Source organism: Lepidochelys kempii, chromosome 6 (genome assembly GCF_965140285.1).
Source record: "Lepidochelys kempii isolate rLepKem1 chromosome 6, rLepKem1.hap1, whole genome shotgun sequence".
NCBI lineage: Eukaryota > Metazoa > Chordata > Testudines > Cheloniidae > Lepidochelys > Lepidochelys kempii.
Genome location: NC_136385.1, coordinates 22,542,769 through 22,558,177, shown reverse-complemented (window position 1 = coordinate 22,558,177; position 15,409 = coordinate 22,542,769). Strand labels below are relative to the sequence as shown.

Genomic DNA, 15,409 nt, shown 5'->3' with positions numbered 1-15,409 from the left:
AAGCCACTGCCCCAGAGTGTTTTCCAGCCTTTTCTCACTTCCAGACCCCTAAACGTTTTCAAATGGAGGTGAGAACCCCTTTGGAAATTCAACCTGTGATCTGCCAACCCCTGCCACAGAAGTCAGACTGAAACCTAAGTGAACAGAATCCAGCTATAAAAGTGGCACATGCTTGGCACAGAATTTGACACAGTGTGAGAAAGGGCGCGAAACTGTGGGCTTCTAGGGTAACGACAACACTTCTGGGTTTTGACCAGCAGGTGGGAGTATTCACATATGTTTGTTTGACCAGATAAACGGAATGCCTTTTCTGGGAACTGAAACTTTATTTTCACAAAGTCACCTTTCACAGACCCCTTTAAACACCACGTGCAGACCCCCAGGACCACAGGTTGAAAGGCGCTGCTCTAGGGATAGGATTGTCAAAAGCAACCTGAGTGATGCAGGAGAACAAATCCCTCTGACTTTCAGTGGGGCTTGTGCACCTCAGTCACTTAGGTGCTTCTGAAGATCCCACCTGTGCATTCCCTTCCCACTGTTCAAGGGCTGTTCTTACTCTGTTTATTCTCAGATTCACAGCTCCCATAGGGTACTACACTATGCTTCTACTGTTCAACTAAGTCAGCTTCATGGACTTGAACATCAGCTGCTATTCAATCTCTGGCTCTGCCCATGCTGTGGTTAAACTCCTGATTGCAGCAACTATATCTAAGAATGACTGGGAAAGATTTTCAGAGGCCCAGGTCTCTAACACCCAGCGACTTTCAATAGGACTTCGGCACCTAACTGCTATTTGGGCCTTTGAAAAAATCTCTCCCTCAAGTCTATCATGGCATTGCTAGATAGCTCCTTGTGAACTTCTACACCAGATCTCCATTAGATCAAACGGTCAACCACTTGGGACACCACTTGATATCAGTGGATTCTGCACCAAGTTCTTAGTGTCAATTTAACATCTATGGAGACTGAAGTCCCCTATTCATCCGTAGCACGGGTCCCACAGCAAGCAGAGCAGCAGCAGAAGTTTCCCCACGCTTCCCCTAGCTTTGCCCTGGAAAGTCTACCTTGAGAGGGTAGATCAGGCTCCATGGTATCTTTGCTGAGAAAACTAGCCAGGTTGCCAATCACGTGTAGGAGAGATATGGACACTTGCCTTTGGGAACTGAACTGAGCGTGTGCTAAGTTCATTTCACATAGGCCTCTGTACATCATCAAATGTTACAACTTCCAGTCACCAGCTGCCTGAATTGGCACCCGTGACCTACAGATGAAAGAAAGTTTAGTTGGGATGAATTTGATGCATTTTAGTGTCCAAGGACAATCCATGTTGTCACTACAGAAATTCCCATCACATAAGTAGGCTTATACTTGGTTTACAAAACTCTGCTTTGCTATCCCAGGACTGGTCCCAAGGCATCCAGAAAATAAAAAGCCTACTGTACTCTACCCTATCTTCATGAGCAGAGAGTGCTCTTTGTGCCAAATTGCCTGATGGCTCTGTGACATGGAGATATACCCACTAGTTCAAGGCCATGAATCTAATTTTGTTATGCTGTGTGAGCTACCGAAGCATGAACCTGAACTACAAAAATTCAGTCACAAGTAATGTTACAGCTATTTCAGGAAATACTGTATAGGATGATAAACAGTGTATTGCTCAGATGCTATTTGGGGTTTCCTTAAACATGCTAGTCCTAAAAATACAAAGGGAAATTCAGCAGTCCCCCTAAGTATGCTTGGGCTGAGGGAACAACATTGTTTTTTGTCTACAAGTCCACTGTGCCAATCTAGACCTTGTGGGTTAACTGTCCTCCACTGGCAGATGGAGACAGTTAATTCTTGTAGTTCATTTATTCCTACTGTCCTCTAAACCCCTCAGCTGAAAATGATTAACACACTGTAAGAAGTTACTGTCTTCAACCATGAGGATACCACTAAACACAGGGCTAGAAATCACAAGAAAAAACAGATAGATACTCTCTTTGGACAGTAGGCTAGACTCCTGGGATAATCGTTCGGGGAGGCGGGGGGAAGGATTATGATAAAGGGCAGTTTATCTTCCTGTGTTGAGCTCCATCCTAATCAAACCTTCAGGATATCACAGGCAGTTGGAATTATGCATGGGAAATAAAACAGCTGTTCGAAGAACCCACTACCTACTGTAGTTGTGGCTTCTGAAGATAACTAACTTGGGTTTCTTCCATGTTTACTTTTTGTAAAGACGCACCACTGGGGCGCTGTACACAGTCATCTGGCCTTCCAAGTAAACACTGGGGGCCTCCCAATGGAAGACGAACTGTGCAAGTCAAGAAAGAGGTCAACTCAGGAGTGCTCACTTTTAGCTGGATCTACTTACCGTGTTGTAAACAGAGTATGCTGAAAGGACATGGAACAACGCTTGCTGCCTAGGAAGAAAGAGAGGACATTAAGATTTGATAGTCTGAGGAGCTAATCTTGAACTTCAGCAAGTATTTCACAAAAAGCAAAAGGTGATTTTACCGTAGCTTCTGCAAGTTCCTCTGCTGAAACAATGCAAAACTCAGAGAATCACACCAGGTACGCATTACACCTCTTACGGCAACAGGGCTTGCCTCTCTTTCCCCAGTGGAGGAATACCATCAGAACAACGAAACAGTGCTAAACTATCCCATCAAACCAACAGATCTATTAAGACGACATGCACAAATATATAGTCTTCAGCTGGGCTATAAAACTCAGAAAAACACCACCATCTTGGTTTATTATGAGATATTTCCTCTCACACCTTCAGTGTTTGCTAAAGAAGAGCTAGGATATAAACATACAGTGCAACGGGTAGAGGCTTAGCAATATGACTCCCCTCAACACTGGTGGGTGCCTTATAGCTAAAATCCCTTCACTTCCAACCTCACCCAATTGTGTGGAAAATGTCACCCCGTAATGATGTCAGTATTCCTGCATCACTGCCTCAGAAACCACACCACTATTGTTCTATGCAACCAGGCAGGAATGCGTGTGAGTGTCAATAAGTAGATTATGCAGTGTTGTAGCCGTGTCGGTCCCAGGATATTAGAGAGACAAGGTGGGTGAGGTAACTCACCCGGCTTAAGCTTAATAAGTAGCAGACAGATATGTAAAACTCCAGTGCATCAGTTGCTGTGAAGCAACCTCAGTGACTGCACCTACTAAAGGTTTATATTTTTCTTCCATGAATGCAGCTATTTCCTTTCCCCTTTGGGAGGCAGGGGAGCCTCGTATCCTTGCTGGAGCCCTGAAGATGTATCCATTTCCCCCCCTACTTTAACACCCTGGTTTCTTTAGGTTCTGCATTGCAGCCTGGAGCCTCCTAGCTAAGGACTAGCAGATACAGAAGAAGAGGCACTGACTGGGCATGGAAACCAAGCAGCCCTCTCACCACTAGACATGGTCCATCCAAGTCAGAGGGGTGCTGACAGAGGGACAATGCTGCTGAATGTGTGGTACCTATTTGGAAGCCTGCACTTCAGTCCCTGGGTCTATCAAACTGATACCTTCGTGATGGTCAGTCAAGGGATCAGACAGAGAATAAATAGATTCCCAATTATGGACAGTTTGGAACCATGTATCCAATACTCACTTGACTCCATAGCGATCCCGGAACATGATGTGGTTTCGAAAGGTGCGGTTGACATCTAAGTCTATCTGCTTGATTTCTGATGAGAAGCTCCTGGCTTGTTCTTTCATTTTCTGGATGGAAGTGAGGGACAGAGAAAGGAAACCCATTAGACAGCCACATATATCATCTCTAGAAATAGAACATTTCAAGAGAAGAGACCTCTTCATTCTAGAGAGGGAGCTCAGAACCACCAGCCAGCCTATAACTCTTCGGTATTTAACGATAACAAAGCAACAACAGAATGAGGGAAACACATGCAGACTTGGAGAGGGAGCACAAAATGCAGCCTGTCTATGGATTACAATTCTCGCTTCCTCCCCAGCATTTTTATGAGGCCGGGAGAAAGGAAGAACACCCTTAGGAACATTTCCATATGTCTTTCTCAGTGATACTGCACTCGTAACAAGCAGCATTTCAGGTTCATTCCTCTCAGACAAAGTGAAATCAAGAAGCTGAGATTTTAAACAAGGTCTGGTCCCTCCATTTCTGATTCCGTTACTATGGAAAAAGTGTGGAAGTGGGAACATGGACCAGTCTAGCAGACATGGATTAGACCCATCTTCTGCCTGTTAGTTTGCCATTGAGAACAATGAGTCTGAAGCCACTTAACCCTCTCAGTGCCGTCGTATACGCCAGGTACATGCAGACACTATTCTCATTTCTGTTCAGGAGCACACCAGAAACATATAGAAAATGTGCTAATCTGTGCAGAGGGACACAATCAGGTTCATCCTGAAGTTCTGTTCATAGGAATTTCTATTAAATAAATCCCACCACCGAGACCTAACGTGCACTGGCAGCGCAGCAAGTCTCGTGCCCTACTTCCCTTTAAAGGTTTCTTTATTATTGAATTATCCCTGAGAAAAGATTAAGCTGCACACTCACCACTGAAATCTAGAATAAATTCCCCACCACTACCACCAATGCCAAATCTGAGCTCCCCGACATTAAAGATTTCTATCAAGGGACCACTTCAGCAGGTTTTTAGAATGGATTGTTTCTACTCCGATCTGACGAGTACACCATGATCCAGTGGATCGATGGTTGCCTCTGAAGCTCTTCAGAACAGAGACCATGTATATTTGGTCTTGTAAAGCACCAAGGTGGCTCTTGGTGGGTAGAAAAATAATACATATTAATACATAGCTCATAGACCAATAGCAGAGACCCCTAGGTATTCTTGGCCTAGATGCTGTGCAGTGCAATTTTTTATGGTCTAAGCAGCTCCATGATTTGATTGCTAATTACAATTTCCCTCCTCTCCAGAGAAACAAAACCATCTTAAGCCTATTAACCCCTCCTGGGGCTTTTTTTGAGTAGAGATTACACTGAGCCTTGAAGAGGGGTTCTGGCTTGTCCACTAGGGATGGGACCAAGACTAGTAAACTGGTACAGTTAAGAATAAAAGTTAAATACATAGCAAGACTCCCTCTTTGCAAAAAGAATTGCTGGTTTATTCTCTAAGCCACATTCACTGAAAACAAAGATGGCACTGACTAAAAGGATTGATGCCTGCTAATGCTCGGCGCCCATTGTATTTGAAGGAAATCAAACCACTACTATATGCTCACCTCACCCTAATACAGGATCCTTGCTCAAAGCTCCAGAGGAAGGCAAAAACCCTTCCAGCTCTTAACAAACATGCCCCGTGGAAGAATTACTTACCAGCCCCAAAGATGGCACTCAGCTGAAGCGTGTGCATGCAAGTAAGAATCACCATGCTGTAGCTAAGCATCTGAACTCATTTATATCCCTTAGATATCACTGGCAACCACATAATTGTCCGTTTGTTCTTTAAGCCCCTGAGGCTATTTAGTGAATGAAATGTTCTGCCACCGAGTTTTGGAGCAGCCTGAGATGTAACTGCAAGTTAGAGTGCACACAACTGAACAATGATGCCACACTGGAGACCAGCACGAGGCTCCTCGTTAACCTACAGGCGGGAAGCCTTGCATATCAGTAATAGATACACAGATGGATGGTAGGGAGCCACTGCTTTAAAGGTGTTAGTGGATCCAATTTACAGTATCCGCAGGTTGCCATTTCCCCTAAAGCTGCCACATCAATTTGGAGTTTTGGATAGAAGAGCCCACCACACCCAGAGCCGGCTTCAGACTCATAACTGACTAGCAGCCCTGATCTGCCTAACAGCAACACAGGCACTGGCTGAACACTATGTGGGGTTTCCATCCTCCGCAGAAAATGCTCAGAGGCGATTGTGACCTTTATGTATTGTAGCCTGTAGCAGTAGCATTAACTCTGAACTTGTACCAGGGTTTGTGAAGGAGACACTGAAACTAGGGCCCAGGCAGAATTATTGCCTGTATAAACTAAGGGAGAATGAAGGGAAGGGAGCAGTAAAATGTGACGCTTAGGAGTGGTTTAGTTTTCTAGCATTAATACTACAGGTATCCTTTCTTGCACCCTATGGCGTCTTACATGTTACAAGGAAGCAGGCTACATGAAGCACCCTTACTACATACACTAGGGCACTTTGGTTCAAGTTCATTAACCAACCCAGGCTCCTGCTGGTAGCTCACTCACTAAAGGAACAAAGTAACTCCAATGTAATCAATGTTTCCTATTAATACAAAAAACATTTCAGTCTCCACTGATTGGGGAGTCCCTTAAGAGGCCACAAAGGGAACTAGAGCTGACTCCAGAGCAACCCTCAGCCGTGATTCTGACCTGCTAAAACAAACCCCCTTTCACACCGACTCATGAATAATTACGAACTGAATGCACTTGCCCAGAGACTGCACCTGTTCTAAGGAGCATCCTGTGCTCAGTGAACAGAGCTGCTCATGGTACAGTATTTAGTATGCGAAGCAATCCTAAAGCCAAGAAGAACAAAGTCACTAGAATGTAAAAGAACAAAGTCACAACATCTTGGGATCTGAATGGCAGATAGTAGCTCAGGGCCTCATGCAAGGTGTTTCAATCGTGAAGGTTCCTTAGCTCTACAGACTACAAGCAATGGGACTATGTTTTCATTTTCAAGTAATTTGTGGACTTCTGAATCTGGCTTGTTCTGCTCAGTTGCACTCTGTTGTTGAGCCCTGCAGATGTTTAAACAGACAGAAGAATAGATGCCACTAGCTAGAAGTACCGACTGTAAAACCAACTTCACTAGTCCCATTTCATAAAACTTTTGAAAACAACAACTGGCAAAAGTTGACAGGTCTGCACTTCTTTCCTCTGGCAAACTCCCACTTTTCCTCCCCTCCTTCAGCTTTAAAGCCATCCTGTTGGGGGACAGAAACTTCATGGCAAAAGATACATAGGAGGCGGGTATAATAGGCATGGGGAGGCTCTGCCTCCCCCAGCACCGCCGCTTCCTCCAGACACCTGGTTGTGAGTTTGGTGGGAGACGTTTTGGCTTTATTATTCCCCATGCAGGTTCCAGGGCAACTGAGGAGGCAGTTTGTCCTATTCAGCTTCCTGGGTTCATCAGTAATCTCCCTGGACTCCAGGGAGATCACTGATGAACTCAGGAAGTTGAGTAGCAAATACTGTCTCCTCAGCCATCCCAAAACCTGCATGGGGCATATAAAAAGCTCAGGTTCTTCTTTGGGAAGAGACACTGTCATGCTGCAGCTTTTCCCAGGCATCTTGGGGTTGGCAGGGAGAGAAAGGGACAGCACAGCTGGTCTGGGGCTCTTCCGGGCAAGTTGGGAGGGGTTGGCCGGGTCTCCTCCGGACAGGTGCTGGGGGAGGGGGGGCTCGACACCCGAAGCTTCGGCCAGCCCGGGGCTTCTCCAGCTGTGGGGGACGGGACACTCGAGGCTCCTCCAGGTGGGCAGAGGGCTCATTGTTCCAGCCTCAGGGATGGGGGGGGAGTTTGGGGGCCAGGCAGAAGAGGTGGAGCTGGGAGCTAGCCTCCCCAAAGGGAGGCTTCACCCACCACCCATGTATGAGAGATCAAGTTCCACCTATGAGTCATTCTCCTCCCATGCTCAAACTCCCTCACTAGTGGCTAACACAAGGACACTTGTAACATAAACATCCACGTTGGTGCAGTAGCTTCAAAGGCAATACACCCAAATCCGAGGCCATTGCTACAGACTGCATTCAGCCCTGCGCCTCACGATCGCAGCAGACAGTCCTGGTGCCACTTTGGGAAGTGCTGTAGTGGCGACACAGGACCATGGAAAATTGGCAAGAGATATTGATGTCTCCAACAATAACCAACGAGTGCTAATCTGCACGGAGGAAGACAGGGAAGGCATATCTAAAGGCGACTCAACGAGACCTTAGTAAAAATTAAGCAACACAAGAGTAACAAAAATCAGGGCTATTCCCTGGACCACTTGGGGGCCAAAGTGAACAAGGACAGTGAGGTATCAAAACTTACCAAGAAAGAGTATCTTGAAAGATAACAGCTTGGCTGAAAGGAGGCTAGAGAGACTTAGGAACCAGGTGAAGCCATAAAACCTGCCATTGTTGGGGATCCCAGACAAAAAACAACTGACTTGCTGAGCTCCATAGAGGAGTGTTGGTTTAATCCTGCAGGATGCTGAATGCCCGCTGAAAGGTGCAGGGAACCCGCAGCTCCCACTGACATGAGGGTACTCAACACCTCTCAACAAGAGCTCAGCACCTTGTACGTCCTGGCCCTGTAACCAGAAGCTCCTCCAGCTAGATATGCAAGGAGATACTCATTACATAGAGATCCCTAGGGGTAAACGTGGGAAGAACGAGGACACTAGTAGCCTTATGATGGCCCTGCCTGATGTTAGGGACAGGGAGAGTCCTGAAAACAGCATGAGCAGCTCTGTGTAAAGGAATTTCAAGACAGCTCAGTATTGGCCTTGTTCCACACCCAGGACTCCACGTTGGCCTCAGCGGGAGCAGCGAAAGGCCAATGCTGAGCACTTATGAAAATCCCACACAAAATATTTTTTCCTCTTGATTTAAACTCCCTGGCAGAGGCAAGGAGGAGAGAGAGAGAGAGAGAGAGAGAGAGAGAGACTGACTTTGGGCCCCCTTAGAGCAAGCATTATAGAGGAAAGAGTCAAGGCAACTATTTTGTTCCCAACACACAAATCCATGGTTTCTGAGAACTGGACTCCAAACCTCTTCTGGATGAAATTAGAAAGAGAACTAATTGCTGGCCTCAGGTGACGCCAAGGCTGAGGAAGATTAAGAAGAGCTGCTTTCAGGGATTTGTGTCATGCAAAGGCTCTTACGCTGTGTGGTTCCTGTTTATTGCAGACCCCTCAGGAGTTTATCATTAAACTACTTGTGACTTTCATTTATTCAGATTGTTTTACTTACTGTGCGGCATGGCATGCTGGGGCTCTTCTGTACCCTCTCCCATGATGGTTGGAGAGAAAAAATGCCAGAGAAACCTCATTAACCCTGCTTTTTGGGATGATCTCGGTTCCATGTTCTTGTATGTCTTACGAGATTATATATACCAGCAAGATTTTGCTATTAATATCTATGTTTGACTAACTGTAATAGGCAGGAAATTATTAGAAATACTTGGGTCTACTGGATGAGACACTTGACTCTCTTACCCTCTGCCTCTGAAATGTAACCACGGGGCTATGCTGCGTTTGCTTTACTGTATTGTTCTTATTGCCAGAAAGAGTACAAAGTTCTAAAGACCCCTGTGTTGTGAATACCTTTTCTCTGGCATGCAGCTCCCTCCTGTGCCTGTTAGCAGCACTCAGCTGGCCAGAGGAAGCTCCAGACAGCTATGGGAGGTGCTCTTCTCCCCTCCTCCCCCCCCACTCCTCCACAGGCCCTGCATGCTGCTTCTATAATACTCCTGTCCTCTGTTGGGTTTGGGGAGCAAAAGACCAAGTGATCTTTGCCACATGCTCTGCAGAAATGCTACTAGCCTGATATCTGAAACCCAGCCACATTTAGGATGACGACAAACAACCGATCAGGAAAGAGTGGAAACCACTAATGGGTGAGGGTAGTGGGACAATCACGGAAGTGCCATAAGGGCGGCTGCGGGGGGTGATTAGGAAGCAAGAACAATTATTGACCTAGTGCTCCCATGAACTGCATGCAGAAAAGGATGCTGGAAAGTAGCCACTATGTTTCTTGTTAAAATGTTTTTATTACAATCAAACTCAATAAGCCCTCTTGTTCAATTTCTTGTTTAACATACACAGATATTGTTTAGTTCATGCCAAAAAATCCTCAAAAGATCTAGCTTTGTAAAGAGATTTAATGGGAGGCAACAGAATCAAGACTTTTCTCCTATTTATAAAGGAAATCCTGTAAACTGAATAATTTTTAATAGACTATTTCAATAGGATATTTCTATATAAAAGGGCCGAGGGTCTGAAAATAAGAGACACTGGTCATTTCAACCTGAGCTGCAATGATGCTGCCGGCAAAACCAAATTTCAGTGAAATGAGGGAGTGGGGGAAGGGGGGGATGTTTCATAACCCAGAACTCTTTAATACACAAATCCTTAAATGAATTCTCAGCTATGTGATTTTCCCTGGACTTTAATTGGGTCATGCTGCTAAAATCCTTTTCCATATTGGTTTGAAAATTCATCCATCAAACTCAGCTGTGCAATGAAAATATAAGAGCAAAAACTGTAGTGAAGAGAGATTTTGGCTGTCTCAGTTTTTGGCGGACTTGGGACACTTTAAAAAGGAGCCAGAAAATGCTGAGCACCTACTCTTTAAGCTATCTCAAGTTCGACGTCCCACTCCCCCAGACAAACCCAACACACCCAAAAACTTGTGGTCACTTTTGAAAACATTGGCCACTATCTTCAGTGACCAGTTTCAATCAGATACAGCAACATCTAAAACATCTGTTGGCAGAATCCCAGTAGTACAGTTTGAAGCAACCAATATGCCAGAAAGAGCTTCTGGATTTAGGGTCCTATTGACACAGTGGGGTGGAGGGTACAAATGGACAAAAAGAGTCAATCCTCTTTTTATTTTCAGTCTGTATTCTTACTTGTAGCACCTCTGAATGTAGAGGAAGAAAGGCTTATGGGACTGTCTCCCAGATCAGTGGTGATAAAGAGAGACAGAACACAGTGAAAGGAGCAGTGATTCACTCCTTCACCTATTTCACTAGTGGGAACCAAAAGTTAACATCTGCTGAATGGTATTCACTACACCACTGCCTACTGGGGAAGGGACACAGACGGTATTCTGTCTCCCTCTCCAAAACCCCTCCATCAAGAGATCACCCATCCATCCATCATCTCCCACCTTCTGATGGCTCAGGCTGCAAGAGTGCGGGTCTAACTTATCATGATGTACCGGAATCCCAGCAGACTGGCCACAGGTTTATCCACACACACATCCCCTTGTGACCACTGCTATGAAGGCACCATACCTCATACTTTCCTTCATTCTCAGTCTTCACCTTCTCGATGTCCAGCAGGAGTGACCAGACCTGGCCTCGCACCTGCAGGGGGATCCCTTTGTAAACCCTGCGGAACATCTGCAGATTAAATGGAAAACAGGATAACGTTAATGCGACAAGCCTCCAAGACAGATGTATTTCAAGCACAGAAGCCTCCTGAGTGGAGCATCTCGAGGAGACCATCGACATGGCAGTGAATGATTTGGTAATTAAATGACCCCCTCTTACAGTCTCAGCCATTGTTAATTCCCTCTATGAGGTCAATTCAATCCAAGACAGAGCAGGAGCACTCACATGCTGTAAGAGTGTGGGGATCTTCACTGAGACTCTCCTCTGCAGACAGAGATACTGTCCTTCCAGAGGCAGCATGGTACATCTGGAAGGGACCAGACCCCAACATCCACACATGCATCTTCCCCATTCTGCATGGAAGAGAGCTTGGGGACTTTGGCAGCAGTACCCCACCCCTCCCCGTCAACGCCGCAGGGAGCGGTCTGCACAGGGCAGACTGGGCCCAATGAATACTGGGCTCCCGCTGGGGAGCTTCATGGAGTGCATCTGCATTGAAGCTATGCTGTCAGGGAGGAGATGATGCTGCAGGGGAAGGAAGAAGGTTGAGAGGCTCAGCACAAATGGCCCAGAGTATGTGTGATACTCCCCAGGGATTCCCAGCGTTGTGAAGCACCTCACAACACTTGCCCCTAGTGTGAAGCAGTCTGCTCTGTGCCTGCCAGGGCTGAAACCCAGCAGCCAGTGGCCACATAATCCCTGCCTCCCAGGTCTGCACAGATGTTGCCATCTCTTGTGCAAGCTAGCAATAGGCACACGCCAAGCCCCGAGCCCTTGGAGCACTCCCTGCAGTATCCAGCTCCTGTCGCTGGACTCTCAGGGTAGATCTACACTGAAATAAAAGAGCGGCTCGCCTGGGTCAGCTGACTCAGTCTTCGGGGCTAAAAACTGCTGTGGAGACGTTTGGGCTCAGGCAACCTCCTCCCCCCACAGGATCCCAGAGCTCAGGCTCCAGCCCGAGCGTCTACACAGACATTTTACTGCCTTGCAGCCCACGCACCACGAGCCCACGTCAGCTGACCCGGGCCAACCCCGGGTGTTTAATTTTTGTGTAAACATACCCTCATAGTAATCACCAAATTCACTGTACCCAAGGGAACAGCATACACACAGCTTGACTGGCACAACTCAGGATCCGGTCCTTTATAACATCACAACACAGAGATACACTTATAACTGTTTCACTATAAATGTATGATTGAAGATTAAGATTCAAGAGATACGGTAGTAAGGATAATGGAAACAGAAATGGTTACATATCAAATTAAAAATGTAGCACACTTCCTAGAGTCTGAACTTAACTTTAACAAGCTAAAATCCTTGTCTTAAGCAGTTTCCAAACTAAAGCAATCTTCCAGCATCAGCAACCTACGTGGCTGGGATCCACCATTCACGGATGCAAAAAGGGCTGTCCTTTTTGCCCCTGGATGACAGTGCACCTCTAGACGAAAGCTGTTTCCCGTAGCTTTTTTTTCTCTTCCTGTTGACTCCCCATCCCCCGCGTTGACTCATAGAATCATAGAATATCAGGGTTGGAAGGGACCTCAGGAGGTCATCTAGTCCAACCCCCTGCTCAAAGCAGACCTATCCCCAATTAAATCATCCCAGCCAGGGCTTTGTCAAGCCTGACCTTAAAAACGTCTAAGGAAGGAGATTCTACCACCTCCCTAGGTAACGCATTCCAGTGTTTCACCACCCTCCTAGTAAAAAAGTTTTTCCTAATATCCAACCTAAACTTCCCCCACTGCAACTTGAGACCATTACTCCTTGTCCTGTCCTCTTCTACCACTGAGAATAGTCTAGAACCATCCTCTCTGGAACCACCTCTCAGGTAGTTGAAAGCAGCTATCAAATCCCCCCTCATTCTTCTCTTCTGCAGACTAAACAATCCCAGTTCCCTCAGCCTCTCCTCATAAGTCATGTGTTCCAGACCCCTAATCATTTTTGTTGCCCTTCGCTGGACTCTCTCCAATTTATCCACATCCTTCTTGTAGTGTGGGGCCCAAAACTGGAGACAGTACTCCAGATGAGGCCTCACCAATGTCAAATAGAGGGGAACGATCACGTCCCTCGATCTGCTCGCTATGCCCCTACTTATACATCCCAAAATGCCATTGGCCTTCTTGGCAACAAGGGCACACTGCTGACTCATATCCAGCTTCTCGTCCACTGTCACCCCTAGGTCCTTTTCCGCAGAAGTGCTGCCTAGCCATTCGGTCCCTAGTCTGTAGCTGTGCATTGGGTTCTTCCGTCCTAAGTGCAGGACCCTGCACTTATCCTTATTGAACCTCATCAGATTTCTTTTGGCCCAATCCTCCAATTTGTCTAGGTCCCTGTGTATCCTATCCCTGCCCTCCAGCGTATCTACCACTCCTCCCAGTTTAGTATCATCTGCAAAATTGCTGAGAGTGCAATCCACACCATCCTCCAGATCATTTATGAAGATATTGAAGAAAACCGGCCTCATGTCAACAGCACTTCCATTCTTTTGGCTTACAATGCTTAATCTACATATGAATCTAGGCAGACAGGTGAGTATACAGGCCTTTGTCTGACCCAAAACCTGTTTGTCAGTTCTGTCTTGGACAGAGTTTTTAAAACATGTATTTAGCACATACAACTTCTGAAATATCACCCGTACACACAACACACGATGATGAGGATCAGCATGCTTCTGGCTTTCATTTAAGATCTCACACAACATGCTTTATAGAGAAGTACTATGATAGCAATGTGTTGGGTGTAGCGAGTTTGTCAGGACTGTTAGGCATTGCTGACAGAGTAGTGAACCCTTTGCCAGCTGGCATCAATGAGCCTGTGTCCCATCGTCATCCAGGTTTGGGTGAAAGATTTTTCCATGGGAGAAAGGGGGACACCACCACACTCCCTAATTGGACTATCCTGGGCTGTCAGGGAATCTCCACGGACACAAATGATCTGTTCCTGTGGCTTAGGGTGACCGTACACCCCGTTTTGGCTGGGACAGTCTGTTTTTTAAGCCCTGTCCCGGCCATCCCGACTTTTTGGCAAAAGTGGACATCTGTCCCAAACGGGACCCAGCCCCGTGCAGGGGAGGGAGAGGACTCAGGCAAGCAGCACGGGACAGCCCCGTGCACGGGATAAGGGGGGCCAATAGGCCATAAAATGTCCCTTTTCACCCTAACATTTCCCAGAGTGGAAGAAAATTAGCCTGCTCGAAAATAATAGCCCATGATTAAACCTGGAGCTGGATAGAGTAATGACATCTTGCTTAAAATCAGGGCCTCCTACTACATCTCAAATGGGATGGAGATCTGACTGCACCTGTGCAGCTCCTACTGTTGTTTTAATTCTTGTTCAGTATTCACATACCAAAGATGTGATCTTGCAAATGCTTGTTGCCAGGTGTGGTGCTTGCGTACTGCGAGTGGGCCCATTGAAGCCAAAGGGACTATTTGCAGTAGTAAGCTTTCTGCCCAGTTGTAAGCATTTGTAGCCCGCACCTCGGGCTAGCCTACACGTTTTCCCTTTGGGAAATATGATCACCTTACTGCGGCTTTAAAACATGGGAGAATGATCTGGGCTAATATTCTGATTACTACTACTGGGAAGGAAGTAAAATACTCCATATGATACTCCTAATATTAGAAAAACAAAAGTGCACGCTTGGTTGTTTTTTTGCAATGTGTTTGTGTCTAGTCTCTTCCATTTTTCCCCTCGTCAGGTCAGTTTCTTTCTTGATGAAAAGCTCTTTAATCATCAATGGCAAAAAAAAAAAAGAAAAATTTTAAAAAGTTTCATCCCTTCTATCAAACATGAATGTTTTAAAAAAAATTCAAGATGTTTTTGTGACACTAGCAGGCCAGATGCCAGCTCTTGCCTAGGCTACTGGCATTAGCTAAGAACTGACAAACTCGTAGCTGGACACCAGTCCAGTTCACCTGTATGTTAGTTTTGCTCAAAATAGCTATTAGTCTGATAAGAACGTCAGTGTTTAGACTCTATGAAATGCTTGTAAGTTGCTGCATGCATTAATCTCACTTGTAACGTCTACATTCCATGCTGTAAGGAAATATGTAAGTTTTTCTTTACAACTTTGAAAATGTTTGCTCTGAACTTGTGAACCCTTACATGGGAATCCTCCCCACTGCCCATCCAGGAGGGCTATCAAGAAACATCATCATAGAAAGGATTAGTTAATGACTATCGCAACCATGGAGCAGTACATGCAGAAGGCTTCATCCCATCACTTTGAATGCTTGACGATGGAAATTAAAATAGCATATGTGAAAATTTTTCATCTCTTTGCTGTTTGAACTCTCACAGAGCCAGAGAAATCAAACTGGAGCCAGAAATCCCCAAGGGTTACC

General features: G+C 45.9%; 1 protein-coding gene across 2 annotated transcripts in view; it reads right to left on the bottom strand.

Moving 5' to 3' along the window:
• The window catches only part of LOC140912546 (uncharacterized), a 178,148-nt gene that overhangs the window by 19,867 nt on the left and 142,872 nt on the right, over nucleotides 1-15,409 (bottom strand). For both annotated transcript variants that reach the window (XM_073347095.2, XM_073347096.2), the window contains 3 exons: nucleotides 10,962-11,069; nucleotides 3,596-3,705; nucleotides 2,357-2,405 (listed from right to left, as the gene is read on the bottom strand). In XM_073347095.2, the coding sequence (XP_073203196.1) occupies nucleotides 2,357-2,405; nucleotides 3,596-3,705; nucleotides 10,962-11,069 (267 nt within the window). The remainder of the gene's footprint in view (nucleotides 1-2,356; nucleotides 2,406-3,595; nucleotides 3,706-10,961; nucleotides 11,070-15,409) is intronic.